At 39.6% G+C, this 20,851-nt stretch overlaps 1 protein-coding gene across 1 annotated transcript in view; it reads left to right on the top strand.

Annotated features, from left to right (window-relative positions):
• Positions 1-20,851, top strand: part of myo1ea (myosin IEa) — a 54,370-nt gene that overhangs the window by 23,915 nt on the left and 9,604 nt on the right. Inside the window, exons 5-19 of the mRNA XM_079244737.1 lie at positions 2,472-2,559; positions 4,414-4,503; positions 5,383-5,514; positions 6,504-6,638; positions 6,887-7,019; positions 11,673-11,869; positions 11,992-12,072; positions 12,621-12,707; positions 12,797-12,880; positions 14,071-14,238; positions 15,061-15,146; positions 17,238-17,319; positions 17,576-17,682; positions 19,673-19,771; positions 19,948-20,092. Coding sequence (XP_079100863.1) covers positions 2,472-2,559; positions 4,414-4,503; positions 5,383-5,514; positions 6,504-6,638; positions 6,887-7,019; positions 11,673-11,869; positions 11,992-12,072; positions 12,621-12,707; positions 12,797-12,880; positions 14,071-14,238; positions 15,061-15,146; positions 17,238-17,319; positions 17,576-17,682; positions 19,673-19,771; positions 19,948-20,092 — 1,714 coding nt within the window. The remainder of the gene's footprint in view (positions 1-2,471; positions 2,560-4,413; positions 4,504-5,382; positions 5,515-6,503; positions 6,639-6,886; positions 7,020-11,672; positions 11,870-11,991; positions 12,073-12,620; positions 12,708-12,796; positions 12,881-14,070; positions 14,239-15,060; positions 15,147-17,237; positions 17,320-17,575; positions 17,683-19,672; positions 19,772-19,947; positions 20,093-20,851) is intronic.

Below are 20,851 nucleotides of genomic sequence, written 5' to 3'. Positions count from 1 at the left end.
AAGTGGACTTGTCTGATTATTATTTATTTTTTGCCAGTTTTCAAGAGATTCAGTTTTGCCCAGCTAATGAATGAAATGCAGCTTCTATCCAAGCACAGTTGTTTGGACTGAGCTGATGACCTTTATGATCCTTTGTCATGTTAGCAGACGTTTGGTCAAAGACTTTGACTCTTTAAACCTTTTGTTTAATCGATGCTGCCTTCCTCTTTTCCTTCCCCTCCAAGGAAGCCATGCCAGGAAATGAGCTATTTTAGTGTAAATGGGTGATGCATTGAGTTTATTTATTATGCTATATTTGAAACAGCCTTTGCAGTGTTTCACACACTGTGGACAGACGCTATGCTCCTGCTCACTTCTCAGGCTCACTGATATCGGCAAACACTGAACTACACCATACAGCAGGTAAAAGGAAAAAAATGCTGGTAGATGAGATGAGCTTTTGGAATGAACCTTGTCATTATTGAACGTCTGCAAACTTTACCGTATGTCTTAATGTATTTTGCGCTTGTGTAGATAAGCATTTTTGAAATGTCAGATTGCATCTCTTTGTGGAGATTTTAAAAAATGTAGATAAAGATAAACAGAAACATTATATAAAATCTGTGTTTCTCCTTTCATTTATTAGAATCTACTTTCATAAAAATTGGGTAAGCATGCCTACAATTAAAAGTTGGCCCCACCCTCTCTTTTTTTATTTATTTATTTTTTTTGACAGATTCATTGTGTTTCACTTCGAGCATGTCATATAGGTTCTGACAGATTCACATCAACTTCTGGATTATCAGCAAAAGAGAAATCTTGAGAGTCATCTTGAACATACTGTACACACGACAGCAACTGGTTCTGTTGGTATGCAGTGAACGCCTTTTTAACATTCAAAACCTCAAAAACAAGGCCAGTGTTAAGTGTGCATCCCTTGTAATTTAATGCCTGATGCTCCCTTCCTTTCCATTGCATTGTGTTGCTCATGTCTTTGGTCAGTAATGCTCTGCAGAACTTAACAATGCTTTCAGTATTTGGGCTCCTCAGCTATGAGACCTGCATTTTGGGGGACCTTCAAGCTAAATATAGACCCTTATAGAACAGCATGCAGGAAGAGAAACAATGCTCTCAGAGATAAGGAAGGTAAAGAGGAAAGTTTAATTTCTTTTTCTTTTTTTGTAGTTTCTTCTTGGTACATGAAACAGTACTGAGAAAACCCAGACAATGCTTTAGGATAAGGTATTTACTGTGGGGGGATGGGTACAACCTTATAGAGACTGTTGTGTAATAGAGTTGCTACCGTGATTTCCTCTCGCAGCCCCTTAACAGTCTGCAGCTGTGTTTCTTACAGCAACCTCACTAACCTGACTCCACTTTTAAGACACAGATGGTGAAAACAGACTTCACCATCATCCACTGCCAAACCACATATGGTAAAGTCAGCAAGTAAAGTAAAAATTTAGAAAGAACTAGATTAATGTGAGATGAGGGCAACGAGAAGGAAGAGGAAGAAAACGTATAAACAAACCAGAATTTTTGTTAGTATTACTACATCATTTGTATCTGCAGGTGCAATTTAGTTGCAATTTGTTTTTGATTGCACAAAACACATTTTGGTTTAAGTAGCATGTATACATCAGCTTTCATGTGTATGTTTTGTAGTCCACTGTTAGTACTGTATTTAGAGAGCTGCACATTTGTTGCTTTTTTGTCATTTTCATTTTCCTGGCTTTCAGCGGTCAAAGTTTCACTATTCTGTCAAGGAGAACTGCTGGGTAATAAATGTAGCCTGAGGGTTTTTTTGTGTTGTAATGGCGACTTTATGTCATCTTTGCCATGAAAATATCAGTGTGGCTGTTGATGTTGTTTATACAAAGATGTTCCTTGTTCTCGTGGAGTTTGCATGTTTTCTGATGTATACGTGGGTTCGCACTGGAACAGCCGCTAGATGCTAGGCTGGATAAAGCAGGTGTAGAAAAGCTGTTCAGTATAGTCTGGGAAAATACATTTCCCAACTTCTACTGTCAACTTCCTGTCAGTTGATTAAATTATTGTTCATTGAAATAATATTTCTTAGTGATTTCAACTGTTGAAGTGTTTTTAATTATGAATATATTTAATCTTGACTTTCTCCAATAGTTTTGGAAGAATGAAACATTGGGCTCTTTATTGAGCATAATATATAAGAAAAATTGTCAAAAGAATCATAATAAGCTTGATCAGTGCATTTTTTTTAAGTAATATCAGAACAAATTTAATGTAGAAGCTTGATGAACTGACATTAGATTTCTATGAACTTTCACACACAAAGATCACAAAACTCCACTGTGAATGATAAAAATCCCAAACAGGAACACGTGCATTACAAACTGTCTGCACACATAGCCAAGTATCACATGCTTTTGCCGCAGGTGCTTTTAAATTTGGCTTCAAGGCACAGAGGGCATGTTTAGTTAAACACATGCTTAAAGATTTTATCTCTTTTTCAGTGGAGAGAGCGGTGCAGGGAAGACCGTTGCAGCCAAATACATCATGGGCTACATCTCCAGAGTATCAGGGGGCGGGCCCAGAGTGCAGGTGAGACGAGCTGCTTGTAAAAAAAATGTGATGTTTCTTAGATCCTTTGTTGCATCAACCCAATGATAACATAGTGAATACTGGGCATCAAAATAAATTTTTAAAAAATCTTTTTCATTCTGCATAAAGAAAATTGTATCAAACACAAACAAATTCCAAAAGAAGATATTTGATATATCCTCTTTTTTGGTATTTGGAAATTGGTCCACTATTGCATATCTGAGGAGCAAAAATATGTAAACATACAGTGCAGTAACTGGAAATAATGGTTTCAGTGATGGTTTATTTATTGCCATCTCACTTCTCTTTGCAACATGTTTGATCAAGTTCCCAGCTTTGGGTCTGCCTTTCCAAAACATTAAGTCCATTCTCCTTTAACAACTGTTTGATGGAAGAACTTGTGCACTCAGCTTTTCTTGCTGCATGAATCCCCTTTTGTCGATAAAACCAACTCACAGTCTATTGCAATGATGCCATATTGTCCAAGTTACAGAAAATCAGAGCAAGATCATGATACTACCCGCTTGGTACCGGAGTTCAATGTTTTATTTTCGGTAAACTTAATACATCTAACCCAAAATGTATATATTACCTGTATCTGTTCTCAAAATCCTGGGTTTTGTAGAGCTCTTGCTTTCTGCTTGCAGCCCTGCTCGGTTCACTATTCATATTGCTGGTTTTTATAGTCATAAATATTAACCTTTGACTATATCCGACACAAAAATGAGACTCTTTGTGGGGTAGTTTGTGAAACTGGAGACTGTTACTTAACTTATTATTATGGTGAGCCTTGTTAAACAGCCACTGCTTGGGGCATTAACAATGATCCTAGATTAATCCACAGGTCAGTCTTACTGTTTAGTGAAGTCCAAACCCTTCAGAGTTCTTTTCATAATCATTTCCAGCCTGTCTAGGATCAACAATTCTGCTTCTGTGTCTCGGACTAAAACCAAGTGTCCATTTACATTTTTATGGTCAGACTGGCATTCTTTGATCCACAAACACTGTTCCCACTCATTAAAATAACCAAAAAAAAATTATTTTAATGATCTAACTGATTAAAATGTATGATCTTCTTATGCTTTTAAAACCTCAATGAAATTCAAACATGCACCCCCCAAGAGTTCACAGACTTTAAGGTTCTACTCTGTGTTATTTTTGTGATGAATTAGCAGAATTTGAATGAAATGACCTGTTGCTTCTTCATTCCTTAAACCCACCCCCTCTTTCTCTCTCCCAGCCCCAACAGTAGTCTCGTCATCTTCATCCTCTGTTCTCATTAGCTTCCTCTAATTTGCCCAGCCCCCTTCAGCCATCTGGCACCCCCCAAAAACAGCAGATGTCCTGTCCCGACTCTCTCAGCTTTGTACAGGTTCTTTAAGATGCAACAAAAATCTGAACTTTAGTGCTGTATGACTATTGTGGGCAGAATTTCATCCATTCACCATCTGTCCAAGCACCGTCAGGTTTTATGTATGCATATATGAGACATAAAATATGCTAAAAGAGTTTATTGCAGGGAAAATTGAAGAGTTTATCCCTTTATTTCACAGTGGACTAAGTTTAAGCTCAGTAAAAATGTTCAGCTTAAGCTCTGTGAACAATAATAGAAAAGGGAATCTCGTTCTGCTGAAACTATTTAAAAGTCATATGTCTGACAAACACATGGCATGGAAGATAATCTTCTCCACACTTTGTGTGCATGCTTTCTGTAGATTTCCATTTGCATTAGTGTTTCTGTTGTCATACATTGTATGTGAGTGGAAAGTTCCAGAGATGAGCAGAGGGTGTGATGTGCTGCAGTGTCCTGCTGCATGGACTCTGTGTGATGATGGGCTATCTGTCTGTTTGCAGCATGTCAAAGACATCATCCTCCAGTCCAACCCGCTGCTTGAGGCCTTTGGAAATGCTAAGACTGTCAGGAACAACAACTCCAGCAGATTTGTAAGGCTTTCCACTTGTTGTGAATCAGAGCTGCTCAACTCATAACTGGTTTGTGTTAAGTAGGGAAACCACATGAAACACACATACAAAATGAGACAGATAGTAAACTTAGTTCTGCTTTTTGACATTTCACATATCAGAGCTCTGAACGAATAGGATATATATTTCATGTTTTAAAACGATCGCAGTATTTAAATTTGTACTACAGCTCTTCCTTTATGTTATTCACAGAAAACTTATTTTGTGGCTCACCTTTGGGTTCAAGCTTACAGTTTGGGAAACAAAGAATTACATTACTGTCCTGTCCTTTGTGCTTTCTTGCCTGTGGTAGCAAACCATCATGTGTGTCCTGGTTAACCAGAAGTGCTCTGAGGACACACATGCACTCTACTCTATAGCAGATGGGGACATTCCTCTGTGGTTTTGCATGTATGTCTAAATAACCAAGAAACACATTGCAAAAAACAAACTAATAAAACTTTTCAGCAGATTTACTGCTTAAATGTTCTCATTTCCATAAAAATATATTCTTGAAGAGTCCTGAAAGGCATTTTACACTAGTGTGGATGGAAATAGTTTGACTCAGATGAAGATCACAAACGTGGATAAGGATTGTCTCTTCAGTTTGAGGCCTCTGCTCTCAGTCACACTGTAACAGATATTACATTACAAGCTTGTCTGGAGTTCAGAGCAAGTCAAAAAGAAGCATTGAATTTTTATATAAATGTACATGCACTCACACATATGTCAGTCGCAACCCTAGACAGGTCAAGTGCCAAACCTTCAGACCATATAAGCTGTGGCTTTTAAGTTTTTTGCAGTCTGCCCCATTAAAAAAAATAAAAAAAACAAAAAAAAACACCTTCTTTCATCCAACAGGGAAAATACTTTGAGATCCAGTTTAGCTCTGGTGGTGAACCAGATGGAGGTAAAATCTCCAACTTCCTTCTGGAAAAGTCACGTGTTGTCATGAGGAATCCTGGAGAAAGGAGTTTCCATATATTCTACCAGGTGGGTGTTTTATTTTGGGACACATTTGGATTGTGAAAAGGGATTTTCAGGACACAGTGGACGAGATTGGCTCCTTGGCTGCAGAAACAGACTGCAGCCAACCCCTTTTTTTTGTACGCAGTCCGAGGTCCATGGAAATGATGGAGCTGTTTAGTTATTCTGCATAGTTCCCACTTAAACACAAAGACGAGCAGATGTTGCAGAAATGTAATGCAAAATGTAAAATACACAAACTCTTTTGTGTTATTTTGAACTTTTCCCAAATGTGAAAATTTAAAAGTTATTTTTTTGTAAAATGATGTTTTTTTGTAAAGTTTTGAAATTTTGTTGGAAAAAAATGGAAAGAGGAAAGTGCTGGAAGCCAAACCCTGGACCTCCTGCCTTTGGAAAATATTACAGCTTGCAAAAAGTTGTTGTTGCACATAAGAATGGTCAAATTTCTTGTTCGAGAGATTTCTTTTCCTTGTATTTCTTTGCAGACATCCTCTAGTTCTGTGGGATTATTTGATAATTTAGCATGCACTGCTCTTGTGAGGCCAGTTTACAGAGTTTTGAAAAGTAGCTGCAACAGAAGCCTAAAACATGATTGATCCCTCCCCTGCTGCTTCACAGCTGGAGAAGTGTTCATTTCTTAAAACTGCGCTCTCCCTTTTTCTAGTTAACTTTATCAGCCTGCAGAACTTGCAGAGAGCTTGTTAGATGTTCATTTGCAAACTTGGGAGTGAAGATACAAAGAAAGGTTTATTTCTGGACGGAGTAAGGCTTGAAAGTGGACTTGCCTTTGTCTTTCCAGGAAAAAAATGAAATATTACTCGACATTTAGTGCTGAAAAATATTTAAAAATGTTGAACTGCACACCTTTTTGAGAGCAGCTTATTTTCAAAGTAGTAATGGATATTTTGAGTAGTGATGCTCAGCATTTTACCTTCCAGTGTGCCTGATAACACATGTACCTCACAGACATCTAAACTCTAAATATTGTCTCACAGTTGATCGAAGGAGCCAGTGGAGAGCAGAAGAACAGCCTAGGAATTACAACTCTGGATTACTACAGTTACCTCAACCAGTCTGGTTCCTACAAAGTGGATGACATCAACGACAAGAGTGATTTCCAGGAGACAATGGTGTGGTCACATTCTCTCTGCTGAACTGGCACTAACACCCTTGGTGGTGTTAGGAATTCTGTAGACTTGTTTTTATATTCTTTTCTTTCACTTCCTCTTTTGTTTTCTTTCCCAATTATCTTTCCTGTTGTTGTTTACCAGAGAGACCGCAACAGGAGTAATTAGAAGGCACAAACCCACAGGATGAGTAAACCCACATTGTAATTCTCACTTAGCTTGTTATCTCCCTCCCCCCTTTCCTTACTCAGAATGCCATGGATGTGATTGGCATTGCAGCAGAGGACCGCTCCATGGTGCTTCAGATTGTGGCTGGAGTCTTGCACCTGGGAAATATCACTTTTAAAGAATCAGGCAATTATGCCGCTGTTGAGAGTGAAGAGTGTAAGTATGCGGACAAAAACCCCAACACTGACACGGGAAGTTACTCGCAAATTTTACATGAAAACTTTTGGCAATGCTTTTTTTTTAGTTTGCTGTTTTACATTTAACTGTTGCATTAAGGATATTTCTATTTGTTTTAAAGAAATCTAATCCAAATATTTATTATTATTTCTATTAATTTCCTGTCTATGATAAATGTCTACACAACATTGCTTAACCCTCCATCCTGTAGTTGCTTAAATGACTTTCGTCTGGAACAATTGGTAGGTAACAATTGTTTCTATTCCAAAAGTGAAGAAGACAATGATATAGTTGTGTGGTTTCAACCGTGCTAAAAGTTGATGGTGCTGCCTTTAGAGTTGATACTTGATCTTCTTATAACTTTCTGCCCTCCTGTTAGTGTCCTCAGCTGCCCTTCTCAGGCTTTTTTTGGAGGATATTTTTCTCTTACTGCTTTCAGTCTTAAAGTTTTACAGTGTTACTACTGGGCTAAAGCCAGCAGTCTGAAGTAATGCAGCCATGCTAGAAAATAAAAAGCTATTATTGCAGGTCTAGACTTCTTTCGTCAGCAGCTAAAACCATTTGGGAAAAATCCTTCTCCTTCTGTTTCTACTTGATTTTATTCTTCTCTTTTTTCTTCATTTCCTTTCTTCTTTCTTTCTATGCTGCATCTGTATGATGCAGAGGAGCGTGTTGGTGGACAAAGCCTGCTTCTGTTCAGTGCAGACGTAACAGCGGCACTTCATAATCTCTGCCTTTCCTGTTCCCTTTAGTCCCCCATCCTGTGTGCTTTGACTGCCATGTGTTGAACATAGTGTATTCAGACCTCAGTATCAAACTTCACCAATGCAGGCTTGTACATTATAAAGAACTATAATGCTCATTACCAGCGTTTTCAGATTTTTCTTCCCCTAAGAGTCCTCCAGAGAAGCTTTGCATGATTACCAATTTAAACAGTTTTTTTTTCTTTCAATTATATATTGGACCTATTTGCAGCTGTAAACCTTTTGAGTTATTCCAGCCCCAACCTGACCCAGATTACCAGTGGACAACATAAACTTCAACAGAAGGAGATTTTTAATTATCTTTTATTTTAACGGGAATAGATTCAATATTTTGCAGCGTGTGGCACTACAATGAATTTAGCATTTCAGTCCGAAGCTGGATACATTTATTTTTGATAATTGTGCCTGTTTATTGTTTATTTCCCATTTAGGGAATAATTTGTTCTTTGTGGGCTTGTTAATGTAACAATTGTATGATGGAGAAATTTTTTAAAGAGTCAAAGTCGGACTGAAAGTAGGCTTCTCTGAACAAAAGTCATGAACATTATTTGACTGATGGGAACAATAAAGCAATTTGCTTCTGTTGCATATGGTCATATAACTTGTTGAAGGTGCATGTAGAGTGGATTGGTTACAACATTCTGGTCCAGCTGTCCTCAAAAGAAATGTCTAATGAACTTTAAGGATGTGCAACCTTCCTCTAAAATCTTGTTCACATCAATCCTTGACCTGCCAGGCACAATGTGGATTTTATAATCTGCCATACAGAGAATCATCTTTAGTTGGGGTTACTATGCAAGTCCCTTAACACTGCCACCAAATACCTCACATCATAAGTGCTGTTGAACAGAGTGACATACTGGCTCAGACGTTGCCCGATCAAAGAAGATCTACATCAGGTATTAAAGCTGGAGTAGCTAATCTTGCTCAGAGACTTTTTTTTTTTAAATTTTACTCTGGGTGAAGTGGTTTCTCGTCCTGATAGCAGTCTATACATTTTGTAATCATGGACAATAAATAATATAGTTAGACCCCTCAGATTACTGTAAATCTGTAAAAACTCTGATCAATCAAAATGTTGAGGCCGAATTGAAGTTTTCTTATATTTTGGAAGCTTCTCCCTGGTCTCCTCCTCCTCCCGCAGCACATACCTGATAGCCATACCCTGCATATAAATAGCATGTTAGGATGAAAATACTAAGTGATGAAGAAGAAACTCGGAAGGCAAACGTGGCTGAAAAAATGCAGGAAGGATTTCCCCGACCCAGCTCGATTTATTTGCCTCCTCTCGCTAAACAGACGAGAAATAGAAACTCGTTGGTGGAAAAAGCTGCGAACTGGAAAAGCACTCTGAGAGCACAAACCTCCCCCAATTACTGGATCCAAATGGTAATCCAGATCACCACCAAAATTAAATCTGTTCTTCCTTTTCACATTTCCAACAACCCCTGAAAATTTAATTAAGATCCGTCCATAATTTTTTGAATTATCTTGAACACAAATAGATAAGCACCAGTAAAAACGTAACCTCCTTAGCGGAGGTAAGAAAAAAGCCTTGGATCACGCAAGAAGCAAAACCAGAGGGGAGGAGCCAAGACAGGGTGCCACTTTCAGATCTTGCCAGCTCCCCAACATTACCTACCCCAGCTTTAAGGAACCAGGGCACTATGGACAGAAATGGGCTAGTGGAACACGAAACTGGTGGCAATGGACGTGGGATGTGAACAAGGTAGAGTAGGAATGCTACTACTCTAGTAACCCTAATGAGCAGATTTACACAAAGACAGTGTGGAACCTATGGATGTCTGGATACCCATTTTTACTTCTTGGAAAAAAATGTTTTATATTGCTTCGTATTGTGGAAGTTGTGACGCCAGCCAACACTGTAATGTTTTTCACTGAATCGGCATAGAATTTTGAACAACCTTGTGATCTGTAATATACTGCAAGATCCCTCTCTACCTGAAGTCATTGTAAATAAACTGAGTTGGCACGGACTCGAAGTCTTATGAATCAGTGTATGAAACTTTTTTTGGACATCATGGAAATAGCATCTTTAAGGCTGAGGAGGACAAAGACCATCAGACTGTTATAAGCAGACAGTTCAAAAGTCAGCATCCACTGTGGTATGGATATGTATGCAGTATTTATTCGTGGCTTCTATGCAGATACTCCAGCATCCTCCCACCATCCAAAAACATGCATGTTGAGTTAAATGGTCATTCTAAATTTCCCCTAGCGGTAGGGTTGGGACTGATGGTTCAGGCTGTGCAAAGAGGCCCATGAAACAATCCAGCATCTCACAGCAAGATGCAAGATGCTGGCAGGCAAAGAATACATGGAAAGCCATAACCAAGTAGCCGGCATAGGGTACGGAAATGTTTGTGTAGAATATGAGGCCCAATGGGAGACACCTGCCAAGATGGTGGAGAATGAGAAGGCAAATAGGACTTCCAGATACAGACTGTAAATGTTGGTGAGCTGCCTATCAGACAGAGTGATCGTGCATGAGCAGCAGCAGAAAGCTGGGGTGGTCGATACAACCATCCCAAACAATGCAAATATCCGAAAAAAGTAACTTTGAAAACTGGAGAAATACCAAGGGCTCAAAGAAGAACAGGAGAAAGCCTGGAAGGTGAAAGCTACAACAGTAGCACCTGTAGTTATCAGAGCATTGGGGCCATGCTGTCCCCCATGCTGGAGAAGTGGCTCCAATAGATCCCTGGAGAGACATCAGGCATCGCCATTCAGAAGCGCACAGTCTAGGAACAGCTAAGATTCTGCGCAGGACCCTCAAGCTCCCAGGACTCTGGCAGAGGACCCAATCTTGAGATGAACATCCAACCGCCCTATTCAGAGGAGTTGGGAGTCAGTATTTTGCTCTTCAAACCTTTGAGTGAAGAACTCCCATATTACTACAAAAACATGCTAATTTTTTATTCAAATACTTTTATTGTAAACTCTGCAAGAGGAAAGTCACGGGGTCATTGTTTGTCTCATTAGGCTAAAACAGCATGCTAAGCGGCTATCAGTTCTGATAATACCTCATCCATAGCTCTCCTTATCCACTGCTGCTTTGATTAACAAATATTCTTTGGGAAACCTTGTGCTTTGTTCTCAGAAGCCATGTAAATAATGTGTAAGAGCATCCAGGTCACAGAATACAATCCATACATTTCCTACTTGCCACAGAGGAAGACTTTTCCTAACGATTGAAGTAGGCATACGCTCAGTCACACCCTAATGTCCCAGAAGGGGAGCTACTACAGTGGTCTGATGCATTCCCAGACACAGTGAGTCTGCAGGCCTCAGAGCTATTTCCTTTTAGGGGAAGTGAGTCACTGTAAAAAGGCAGGGAGGGGCTCTCCTGGGACAATATCAAGGTCATGGCAAGTAGTCTATATTCTGCACAATACTTTTTCTCTCTTTTCTTCTTTTTTGCATTTATAGTTATAGTTCACTCTTTTGAAATCTTAACACATAAAGGCTTCATTGCAGCTGTTTAGCCATCAAATCTCTGAACAGATATCAAAATAATGCAGCATCTTTCAGGAGTAAAGTGAGCCTATGGCCTGAAAGAAACTGTTAATTAAATGTCTTTTCACATGAAACTGTCATTTCTTGCCTTGATTGAAAGTTAAATTAATAAAATGTGTGAAAATGGGGAAGAATGCAAATTGCAGTCTGCCCATGCGCTCTATGGTGTCATTGCGACTACTGGGAGATATCATCCCAAAGATCCAAACCCCAGACTTGTTCAGATTAGCTTAATGTGGGCTCCATTGAGGAAAATGGAAATTAAAAAAAAAAAAAAGAAGTTACACCCCCCATCATTTGTTCACTCCCTTTTTCTCTTTTCTCTTTTTAGTTTTAGCCTTTCCTGCTTTTCTTCTTGGAATTGACCAGAATCGCCTGAAAGATAAGGTGACCAGCAGAAAGATGGACAGCAAGTGGGGGAGTGCTTTAGAGTCTATCACCGTGACCCTAAACGTGGAGCAGGCGTGTTATACACGAGATGCTCTCTCCAAAGCTCTGCATGCTCGTCTGTTTGACTACCTGGTGGAGGTAGGCGTGCATGTTTTTTTTTCTGCTGTAAAACTGATAAATATGCAGGTTTATTAAAGGTCTTAATGATTAGATGCCTATAACATGGATACATTTTGCTGAGAGTCATCCTTTGATTTCAGTCCATCAACAAAGCCATGGTGAAGGATTACCAGGAGTTAAATATCGGAGTGTTGGACATTTATGGATTTGAAATTTTCCAAGTAAGTGTTTTTGGCTGCTTTGCAAGTTGACACATGGCTACGTTTTGTTTTTGGTTTTTTTGGGGGGTTTTTTCTGCAGCAACACGTGAATTAGATTAACTGGTATTAAAACTGAGCATTTAAACAGATTTATCACAAAGGATCAAACTAATTTATAAAGTATGTGGATTAAGTTCCATCTACTGATTGAGACAGCAGCTTCGCAAATCAGATTATGCGTTTGTTTGGCTCAATTAATGGGAGACCCCCGACCCCACCTCCCACTTCCCACCTCCAAGTCTCTCACACAGCACAAGAAAAGGTCAGTATGGTGACCACTGGTTGTTACACAGGAAGATCATGCTGACTCCCGTCACTTTAGTTTCAAGCAGCAGGTCCATTGTCTGTGCTTTGAAATGGACAATGTGGTCTTCCTTTTGATACCAGGTAGCCTGTGTCCAGCTCCTGCTCTACACAGAGCCCATTGAGCTCAGAGGATATCCGTACTGTGCTGCAGATAAAGCCCACTTGGACTGTACAGATTTTACTAACTGTGTTGTCTTCTTTAGAAAAATGGATTTGAACAGTTTTGCATCAACTTTGTGAATGAGAAACTCCAGCAGATATTCATTGAGCTGACTCTAAAGGCAGAGCAGGTGATATTCTTTTTATTTATTCTTTTTTTTTACTGTAAAAAAATTATTCTGTGGTAAATTCAACTTCTGAATCTTTTCATGTCTCATAGGAGGAGTATGTGCAAGAGGGCATCAAGTGGACTCCCATAGAGTACTTCAACAACAAGATTGTTTGCGATCTCATCGAGAGCAAAGTAAATCTACAATAAAGTATTAGGCAGATTAGACAGCAGAGGTTAACACTCACACCAGCAGTGCACAATGTTTCTTTTTTTGTAGACAATCTGTTTCTGAATATTCAAACACAAATACAAACACCAAGCAGACAATCCTACAAACATGAGTAGACTATAAGTAGAAGAATACTTTCAGTCATGCAAAAGTGAAAGCTTCCTGACTGAACTATTTTGGAGTTGTTTAAGAAAACTTATCACATTTTATGCACTTAGGATGAATAGTGCACTTCTAAAGTTAGAATTTACATCAGTAAAAGGAAAAAAAAAAAAAAAGCTGCCTTATCAACATAGAAAACACAAATTCAGGTGATTTTGTGATCTGAATGTAAAAAGAGAAAACAAGCTTTCCAAAAAGCCTATCCATCCAGCTGATCTGAAATCTGTTCAATTGTTTAAAAAAAAAAAAGAAGTTTCTCAGAACAAAGAGGCTGAAAATACAACCCAGGATAAAGACGACTGTCAGATGTTTTATTATAGAAATTTATTATTTTTATTTTGTAACTGTTGCAAAACTTCCTGCCAAGTTTCTCCTCCGTTGTTACGGCTTGCAGCTCAATATCCTTAAATGTGCCGACATGCCCCCTTAATTTGATTTATTAGTCCTACTGAGAAGCCTAATCTATAAAATCCTCAACAAGGGCTTTAAAACAAGCCTCTATCAGAGAGGAGCTGGGGGATCAGTGCCTGACAGTTCAGCTCTTAGCCTAATCCAGTCACAAGTTAACTTGTGTGCTGTTAACTCCTTTCTTTGAGTCTGAGAAGGCACTGTGAAGCCTCTGATGGAGCTAAACAACGCTGAGTGTCAGAGTCAAGTTAAAGGAGGCTGTCCAAATCCAGTCCCACTGATTTTTTTAAACATTGGAAAAAGACAAAAAATGAATTTCCACAAAATTGTCAAAACCAAAGGAACAAAAAGATTAAAAAATACATTAATTACACTTGGCAGCTTTTCAGTCCATGCAAAGTAATACATTCAACATGGCAGCGTTAATGCTGAGCTATTATTATTTTTTCTGCTTGATAGATCGTTTTTCTTAAACTGACAGTTTGTTTTATACTTTTATTTCTCACACACGTGGCATAGTTATTGTGAAAATACCTTTTTTTTTTTTTTTATTGGCATTAAAAGTTTTTCCCTGTAATTTCAGAGTCCTCCCGGTATCATGAGCATCCTGGATGACGTGTGTGCCACCATGCATGCAGTCGGCGAGGGAGCCGACCAGACTATGCTGCAGAAGCTCAGAGTCCAGATCAACACACACGATCACTTCAACAGCTGGAACCAGGGCTTCATCATCCATCACTATGCTGGCAAGGTCAGCCTGAGTTTGCTGAGAGTTTCTTGGACAGTTTGATCGAGCTGTTCTCACAACTAGCATCTTCTTCTTTGAATAAATACACTCAGATTACTAAAGAATTATGACATTGCTCCAGTATTTATTTCACTTTGCTGTGGGATCAGGTCGGGCATACAGTCTGAAGTATGCAGCTGAACAGTAACTGGTAGACATGGATGTTTTCATTGGTTTTGTTAAGGGAGCTGTTCATCTGGACTTGTGTGATCTGTCGTAAATACCAGTAAAGCAGCTGGTGCTTCACTTCTGGAGTCTGCATCGTCTTAATCCTTTCAAGATTTTTATTTTGAAACTGATCCCCCTCTCTGCTGCACCTCCTTTCTCTCCTCTTTGTTTTATGATTTGAATCACTTTCCATTTTTATCACTCATGGTTCATTCAGGTGTTGCAGTTTTCAGCATGGGTTTTTGTATTAGTGTAGATCTTTTTGGCTGAGGTTGTCCCGTGTCATTCTCCAGATGTGTGATGGCCTCAGCCTGGCACACATGCCGCAGGCTTAATGAGCCGTGCCATAAAGGGCTTGAGGGGCTCCCATGACAGCGCTCTAAACATTCCTCCTGTCTCAGCCTACAGTATAGCAGGAAAAACATACACTTTTAGACTACTACTTGTTTTATAAGGGAGTTCAAAAGCCTCAAACCCTTCATTTCTTTTCCCTTGAAAATTCTAGCCAATAATTTAGGTCAAAATACCAGCGCCAGTTTTTCTTTTCACACAGGTGTCATCTTTCATTTTGCTTGAGGTTTTTAATGGTGAAAAAAATCCTGCGTTTGTCTTCTCCAGGTTTCCTATGATGCCGAGGGTTTCTGTGAGAGGAACAGAGATGTCCTTTTTACTGACCTCATTGAGTTGATGCAGAGCAGCGAGATGTAAGTTGTCCCAAACTGCACAGTGCATTGGCATGTGGCGAGGATTTCCATGGTACGCACTTGGAGGGGAGTCGTCTATTGTTCTGCATATGGTTGTAATTGAACCCATCTAAATGCAAGCTGCAGATGCTCCAATGCATCTGGAAGGCAGGGATGCAGTGGAAGCATGCAGGGCTGGATGACGTTGTACCCTCTGCCCTCAATCCCATCTGGTTTCTGCCCCATTATGCGGCTTTTGCGATCCATCCAGTCTGTCCGTCCAAGTTCAGATTTCTTGGGGACTCCGCCTTGTAGAGTCAGGTCACCCTGAGCTTTTGTTTCATTTGCTTTTTCTTTGTTAAAGTGACCATCTGTTCTCGCAGCCTGTATTGTCTGTGTAAAACCCCCAGGGCCCCCACCCTTCACAGGCTTCCTTTGTGTACATATTTGATGAGGTATGAAAGGAAGTTATCCACAAGTACCACTAAGACACACGCTAGAAAGCATTTCTTATTGATCAAATAGCAATTAACATGTGACAAAGACGCACAAACACATATGTGCACAGAGATAAAAGATACACAAATGACAGAAATAAGAGAATGACGTGCCTTCATTCCCTCCAGTAGCAGCTATGATTACTGATAAAAAAGGGTGAGCAGTGTTCTCAGCTGGGGAGTATCAATTTGCACAATCTGCAAATCTCAGTGAGAAAAGGTTAGAAAAGGTAGAATTGAAAAAATACTGACATTTAAACACTATGATATCATACACTTATCAATAAGAGGTTTTCTTTAAGCAGATTAAAATGTTCCAAACATACAGAGCATGTGTGTTATACACGTATGTGCTTTATGTTGCCCTACCTAAAGTTGCTTTTGAATAGGAACCTTTTTAAACTAAGCAAACGAAGAAAGAGATACATGTTGTGGTATATTTAAATTTAAACACACCCTCCCTCCTTTCTTATTGTATCATGTTTTCTTCTTATATATATGGCAATTTAAATCAAACAAAGCTGAATATTACCTGCTGTCTTTTGCAAGTTGTTTGATATTAGGCGTGTTTGTCCTCAGATCCAAGAAACTTGCCTACATGGAAACTTCACAGATATTTGCTACATTCTATCCACCTGTAAGACATCTGGCTGCTGTGGAGATGATAATGATCCTCTAAAACCACATAGACATATTGGTTTCTTTTCAGCAGTTCCCAGTCAATATATTACATAATATTGTAACATATGATGTTAAATGGCATAGAAACTTTCTGCTCCATCATTCAGCATCTATGAATATGAATATGTGAATGAGCTCCACCAGCAGACCAGTTTGTTAACTTTTCCTCCAAGTTTCCTCAAAATCTGCAAACACTCACTGTTATATTTTGTATCGGTGGGAATTTGCAGTGATTAAAGACATAATCAGGGTTGTTAACTCTCACTCACTGAGTGTCTGAGATGACTGGATTCACTGCATGAGTGTCATCAGTTTTCTGCCAGGAAAGTGAGACAGTCGGCTGGAAGGCCATCAAACCAGGTACCTCCTGGTCACTGCCACCTCTATCTCATCTGGATGAGAAGTCTGATGTGGTGTGCAGCTGCCTCCCTGAAAAATAATCTGCTCATCTGCAGTTATTTATTTATTCTTTCAAATAGCCAGTGTGTTTTCCCAAAAAAATGACTGAGAGTGTGAAAGTATAGGACGTTTGCATTCAGCAACTAGTGCTGTGGCGTAAGACTTTTCCATGGCAGCTTTAGTTGCAAATGAATTACAAAAGTCCTGGTGTTTTACAAATAAACTGGTAAAGTATTGAATGCCTTCTCAATAAGTTTGATAAAAATACAGACAGAAATCTGGATGCGAGTGTCTGTCCTTGTGGATCTTTGCTTCTGTTGTTTCTAGACACACACACACTCATCCCTCTTTTTTTTTTTTTTTTTTTTTTATTGTCCCCCATTTCCAACCTTTCCATCAGATTATGGAAATTTTAAGAAGTGATTCTACTCAGTCATTGTACCCTTGATGCAGAGGGAAGATGCTTTATTTTTAGGTCTGAATTACTCTGACATGTGTTTGTCAGTCCTAATTCCTCACCTTTGCCCTCTCTTAGTCCCTTCATCAGAGCACTGTTTCCTGAAAACCTCAATGCTGAGAAGAAGGGTCGACCCACTACTGCAGGCAGCAAAATAAAGGTTTGTTCAGTATCTTTCTTGCATGTATGGATGTATCTTTTCCTTATCAGGGTCCCTGTGAGAGAAGACATTTGATAAATGGTTTAGATGTTTGTTTGTTGTTGTTTAGTGAAGTTTCCTTCAGCGTTCCCTGTCAAAAAGTAAATCTGCTCAAGCAGCATTTTTTGGCTTTCATAACTTTGACTTTGTCATCATTGCCTTTCTCACCATCATCTCTCTCCCTTCCCTCGGTGTCTGCTCTGGTTCCTGCCTTTAGAAACAAGCAAATGATTTAGTGAGCACACTGATGAAATGCACTCCGCACTACATCCGCTGCATCAAACCAAATGAGACCAAGAAGTCCAAAGACTGGGAGGAGGGGCGGTAAGTGACTCATTCACTGACAACCCTCACACAAGACTCAAACACAAGTTATGTCCTTGTTGTTGGTTAAATCAAAATATGGAGTGCAAGTAAGAAAGTATTGTTCATTATACCAGTGGTTCCCAGACTGAGGAGCCCAGAATTATTATGGGGGGGGCATCTGACACAAGAGAGACAAGTAGTATAAAAAGAGAAGAAAATATGATGAAGCAAATCTTCCCTGAGCTTGACCAGGAAATGGTCAAGTAATAGTAATGATCAATGGTGGGGATAGAAAATAGTATTAAGACCTCGCAGGTTTCTTTATGAATTTTCAAATCTAGTGAAGGCCTGTCCTTGCCATTATAACCGGCATTATTTTTTTTACTAAATTTTTTATTGTAGGGTTTCACACTTGCTGGTTGCTCACAAGCTTTCAAGCATAAATCACACAAGAGCAGAAGGGAACAATTGGAAAATTTCCTAAAACCATATGGAAAATATAAGCTCATTTTGAATTTGATGAAAGAAACGTATCTCAGTTGGAACAGGATGATGTTTACCATTGTGTTATCCCCTCTTTTTAACAACTATCTGTTAACATCTGGGAAATTAGGAGACCAGTTGCTGGAGTTTTAGGAGAGGAATGTTGTCCCATTTTTGTCTAATGCAGGATTTCATCTGCTCAAGAGTCCTGGACCATCAGTTCTTGATTTTCCTTTCATGATACATCATATGTTTCCTTCTGGTGAAAGGTGTGGACTACAGGCAGAGCAGTTCAGCACCCAGATTCTTCTGCTGTGAAGTCCTGCTGTCATGATGCTAAAATATGCAAGGTCTTCCCTGAAAGAGACATTGTCTGGGTGGTAGTATATCTCCCTCTCCATGTACTTTTGAACATTGATGAAGCCTTTACAAATGTGTAAACTGTCCACAGTTTTGGCACTGATATAACCCCATGCCTTCAGAAATGCAAGCCTTTAAACTGCTGTCTGATAACAAGCTGGATGGTCCCTCTCCTATTTACTCCACAGGACAGAGCATCCATGGTTTCCTAAAATAATTTCATATTTTGATTCTTCTGACCACAGAAAGTTTTTTTTTTTTTAAATTTTCCGAATTTCTAGATTTCTAGAAGTGTTTTTTGAGTCCATGCAGTGATTTCCAGCTGAGAATCTTGCTGTTTTTTAAAGGCATTTCTCTGAAATCTTTCAGCAATTTTTAGATGCAGCTTGTCACAGATTAGTGAACCCCAGTCCATCTCTGTATTTAAGAGGCTCTGCCTAACGGCTCCTGTTAAACATAGTCATGTTTTTGACTTGTTCCTTGTTAACATAAACAGGTGCTAAACCATGTTCCTGCAGTTGTTTTGGATTTGTTCCAACAATTTTCCTGTCATGTTTGCGCCTGTTCCAACTTTTTTTAAACGCTGCTACCGCCAATAAAAAATGAGCTAATATTTTCCATCAAATTCTAAAATCTATGTCTCTTCCTTTTATTCTTTTTGTTTGTGTGGAGGTTTGATGATGTCTGTCTGTCTGGAAACGTGATACGTTAAAGACTTCATTGTGCTTATTAATCAGTTTCCCACTCATATGCTTTTTTTCCCACCTGTCAACAGACTTTGGAGCTACATGTTCAAAAACAGCGATGTTGTTTTGTTCAGAGCACTTGACCTTCCTGTTGAGTTTCGCTCATTAATGAGCCGCGGAACTGCTGTTTTCTCAGGAAGTCTGAGTGTACCGAGCAGTTCTCAAGGTCTTTGTTTGAGGAAAAAAATCAGTAAAAGCAACTATTTGCATACAATGATCTGTAATTATCTCTTCCGCCAGTGGAGTGGGAGCGCCATGTGCTGTGAAAAGATTTCTGAAAGCTGACACACACACACACAGACTCACAGAAATATTAGGCTGGAAGAAAGACTCATGAAGTAACGGAGGATGCGATGAGAGGAACTCCATCAGCATTGTTCATGTCATGTTGATCCTGGCAATCTTTGTTCTGTCTCCAGAGTGAAGCATCAGGTGGAGTATCTTGGTCTGAAGGAAAACATCAGGGTAAGGCGTGCTGGCTACGCCTACCGCAGAATCTTCCGAAAGTTCCTCAACAGGTATCCCACCTTTATGTCTTCATGCTTTGGTGATTCTGCGAGGTTACTGTCATGATAAAGAATCGGCCTCAAATAAAGATTTTCTGCCGTTGTCTCCCCAAAAATTCACAGATTCTACATTTATTTCATTCATGGATTTATTGCTAGAGCTTGTAAATAAAATTTCTGCTTCTCAGATATGCCATCCTGACCAAAGAGTCCTGGCCAACGTGGCGAGGAGATGAAAAGCAAGGTGTCCTTCATCTCTTACGGTCTGTCAACATGGACCAGGATCAGTTTCAACTTGGCCGAACCAAGATCTTCGTTAAAGCTCCGGAGTCGGTGTGTTTCACATCCATCTCCCCTTCATACTGTGACACGGTGTCTGAAGTAAAGCTGTCCAGGAAAAAGAGCAACAAAGCAGAAACTGTCCTGCTTTCGTGCACAAATATAGAACTCAGATCACTTGTCTGAAAGTCTGCTGGCCTCTTTGTTAGCGAGGGGAAAATTCAACTCACCATTTTTACACTTAACACCATAAAAGGCATTCATGTCCCAAATCATGTTTGAGCCCTTGTCTTAGGGGAGGAGACTGAACCCGACCCTTGTACCACGTCAGCACTGAGTCAACTCTGCTGTGAAACTGAAACATAAGCTCAGCCTGTGGTTGCAGAGTTTTCGGGGACATCATAAAAGCTTGTCTTTTTCCACCATAACTGCTTTTCTTCATGATCCTGGTGAAAGCGTCATTTGTGTGAAGCCAGCGCTCTCGCATTTGTACACATCAAGCGCAAATGAGCATGCGCGTGCACCCACACACAGATGTGTGTTTATAAGCTTACACACAGACATCTCAGTCCTAATTCAGGCCATTCAGCTGATCCTGAATGCCTTTACTTATTTATTGCAGCCGTGCACTGCCAGGAGTCTGCCATCCCCCACACTGCTAGACTAAGAGTCCGAGTCATGAAGGTGTGTTAATGAAACGCAAATATCACACATGGCAGACTGCTGAAATGAGCTGCCAGGCTTCTCAAAACAAGCCTGTGTCTGATAAGACACTGACACCAGCTAATTCACTGTATGACTGAAGTGTTTTTC

The sequence above is a fragment of the Telmatherina bonti genome, assembly GCF_933228915.1.
Source record: "Telmatherina bonti genome assembly, chromosome: 1".
NCBI classification, from domain to species: Eukaryota; Metazoa; Chordata; class Actinopteri; order Atheriniformes; family Telmatherinidae; genus Telmatherina; species Telmatherina bonti.
The sequence above is the reverse complement of the archived record's forward strand: the minus strand, read 5'-3'. Positions and strand labels throughout refer to the sequence as shown.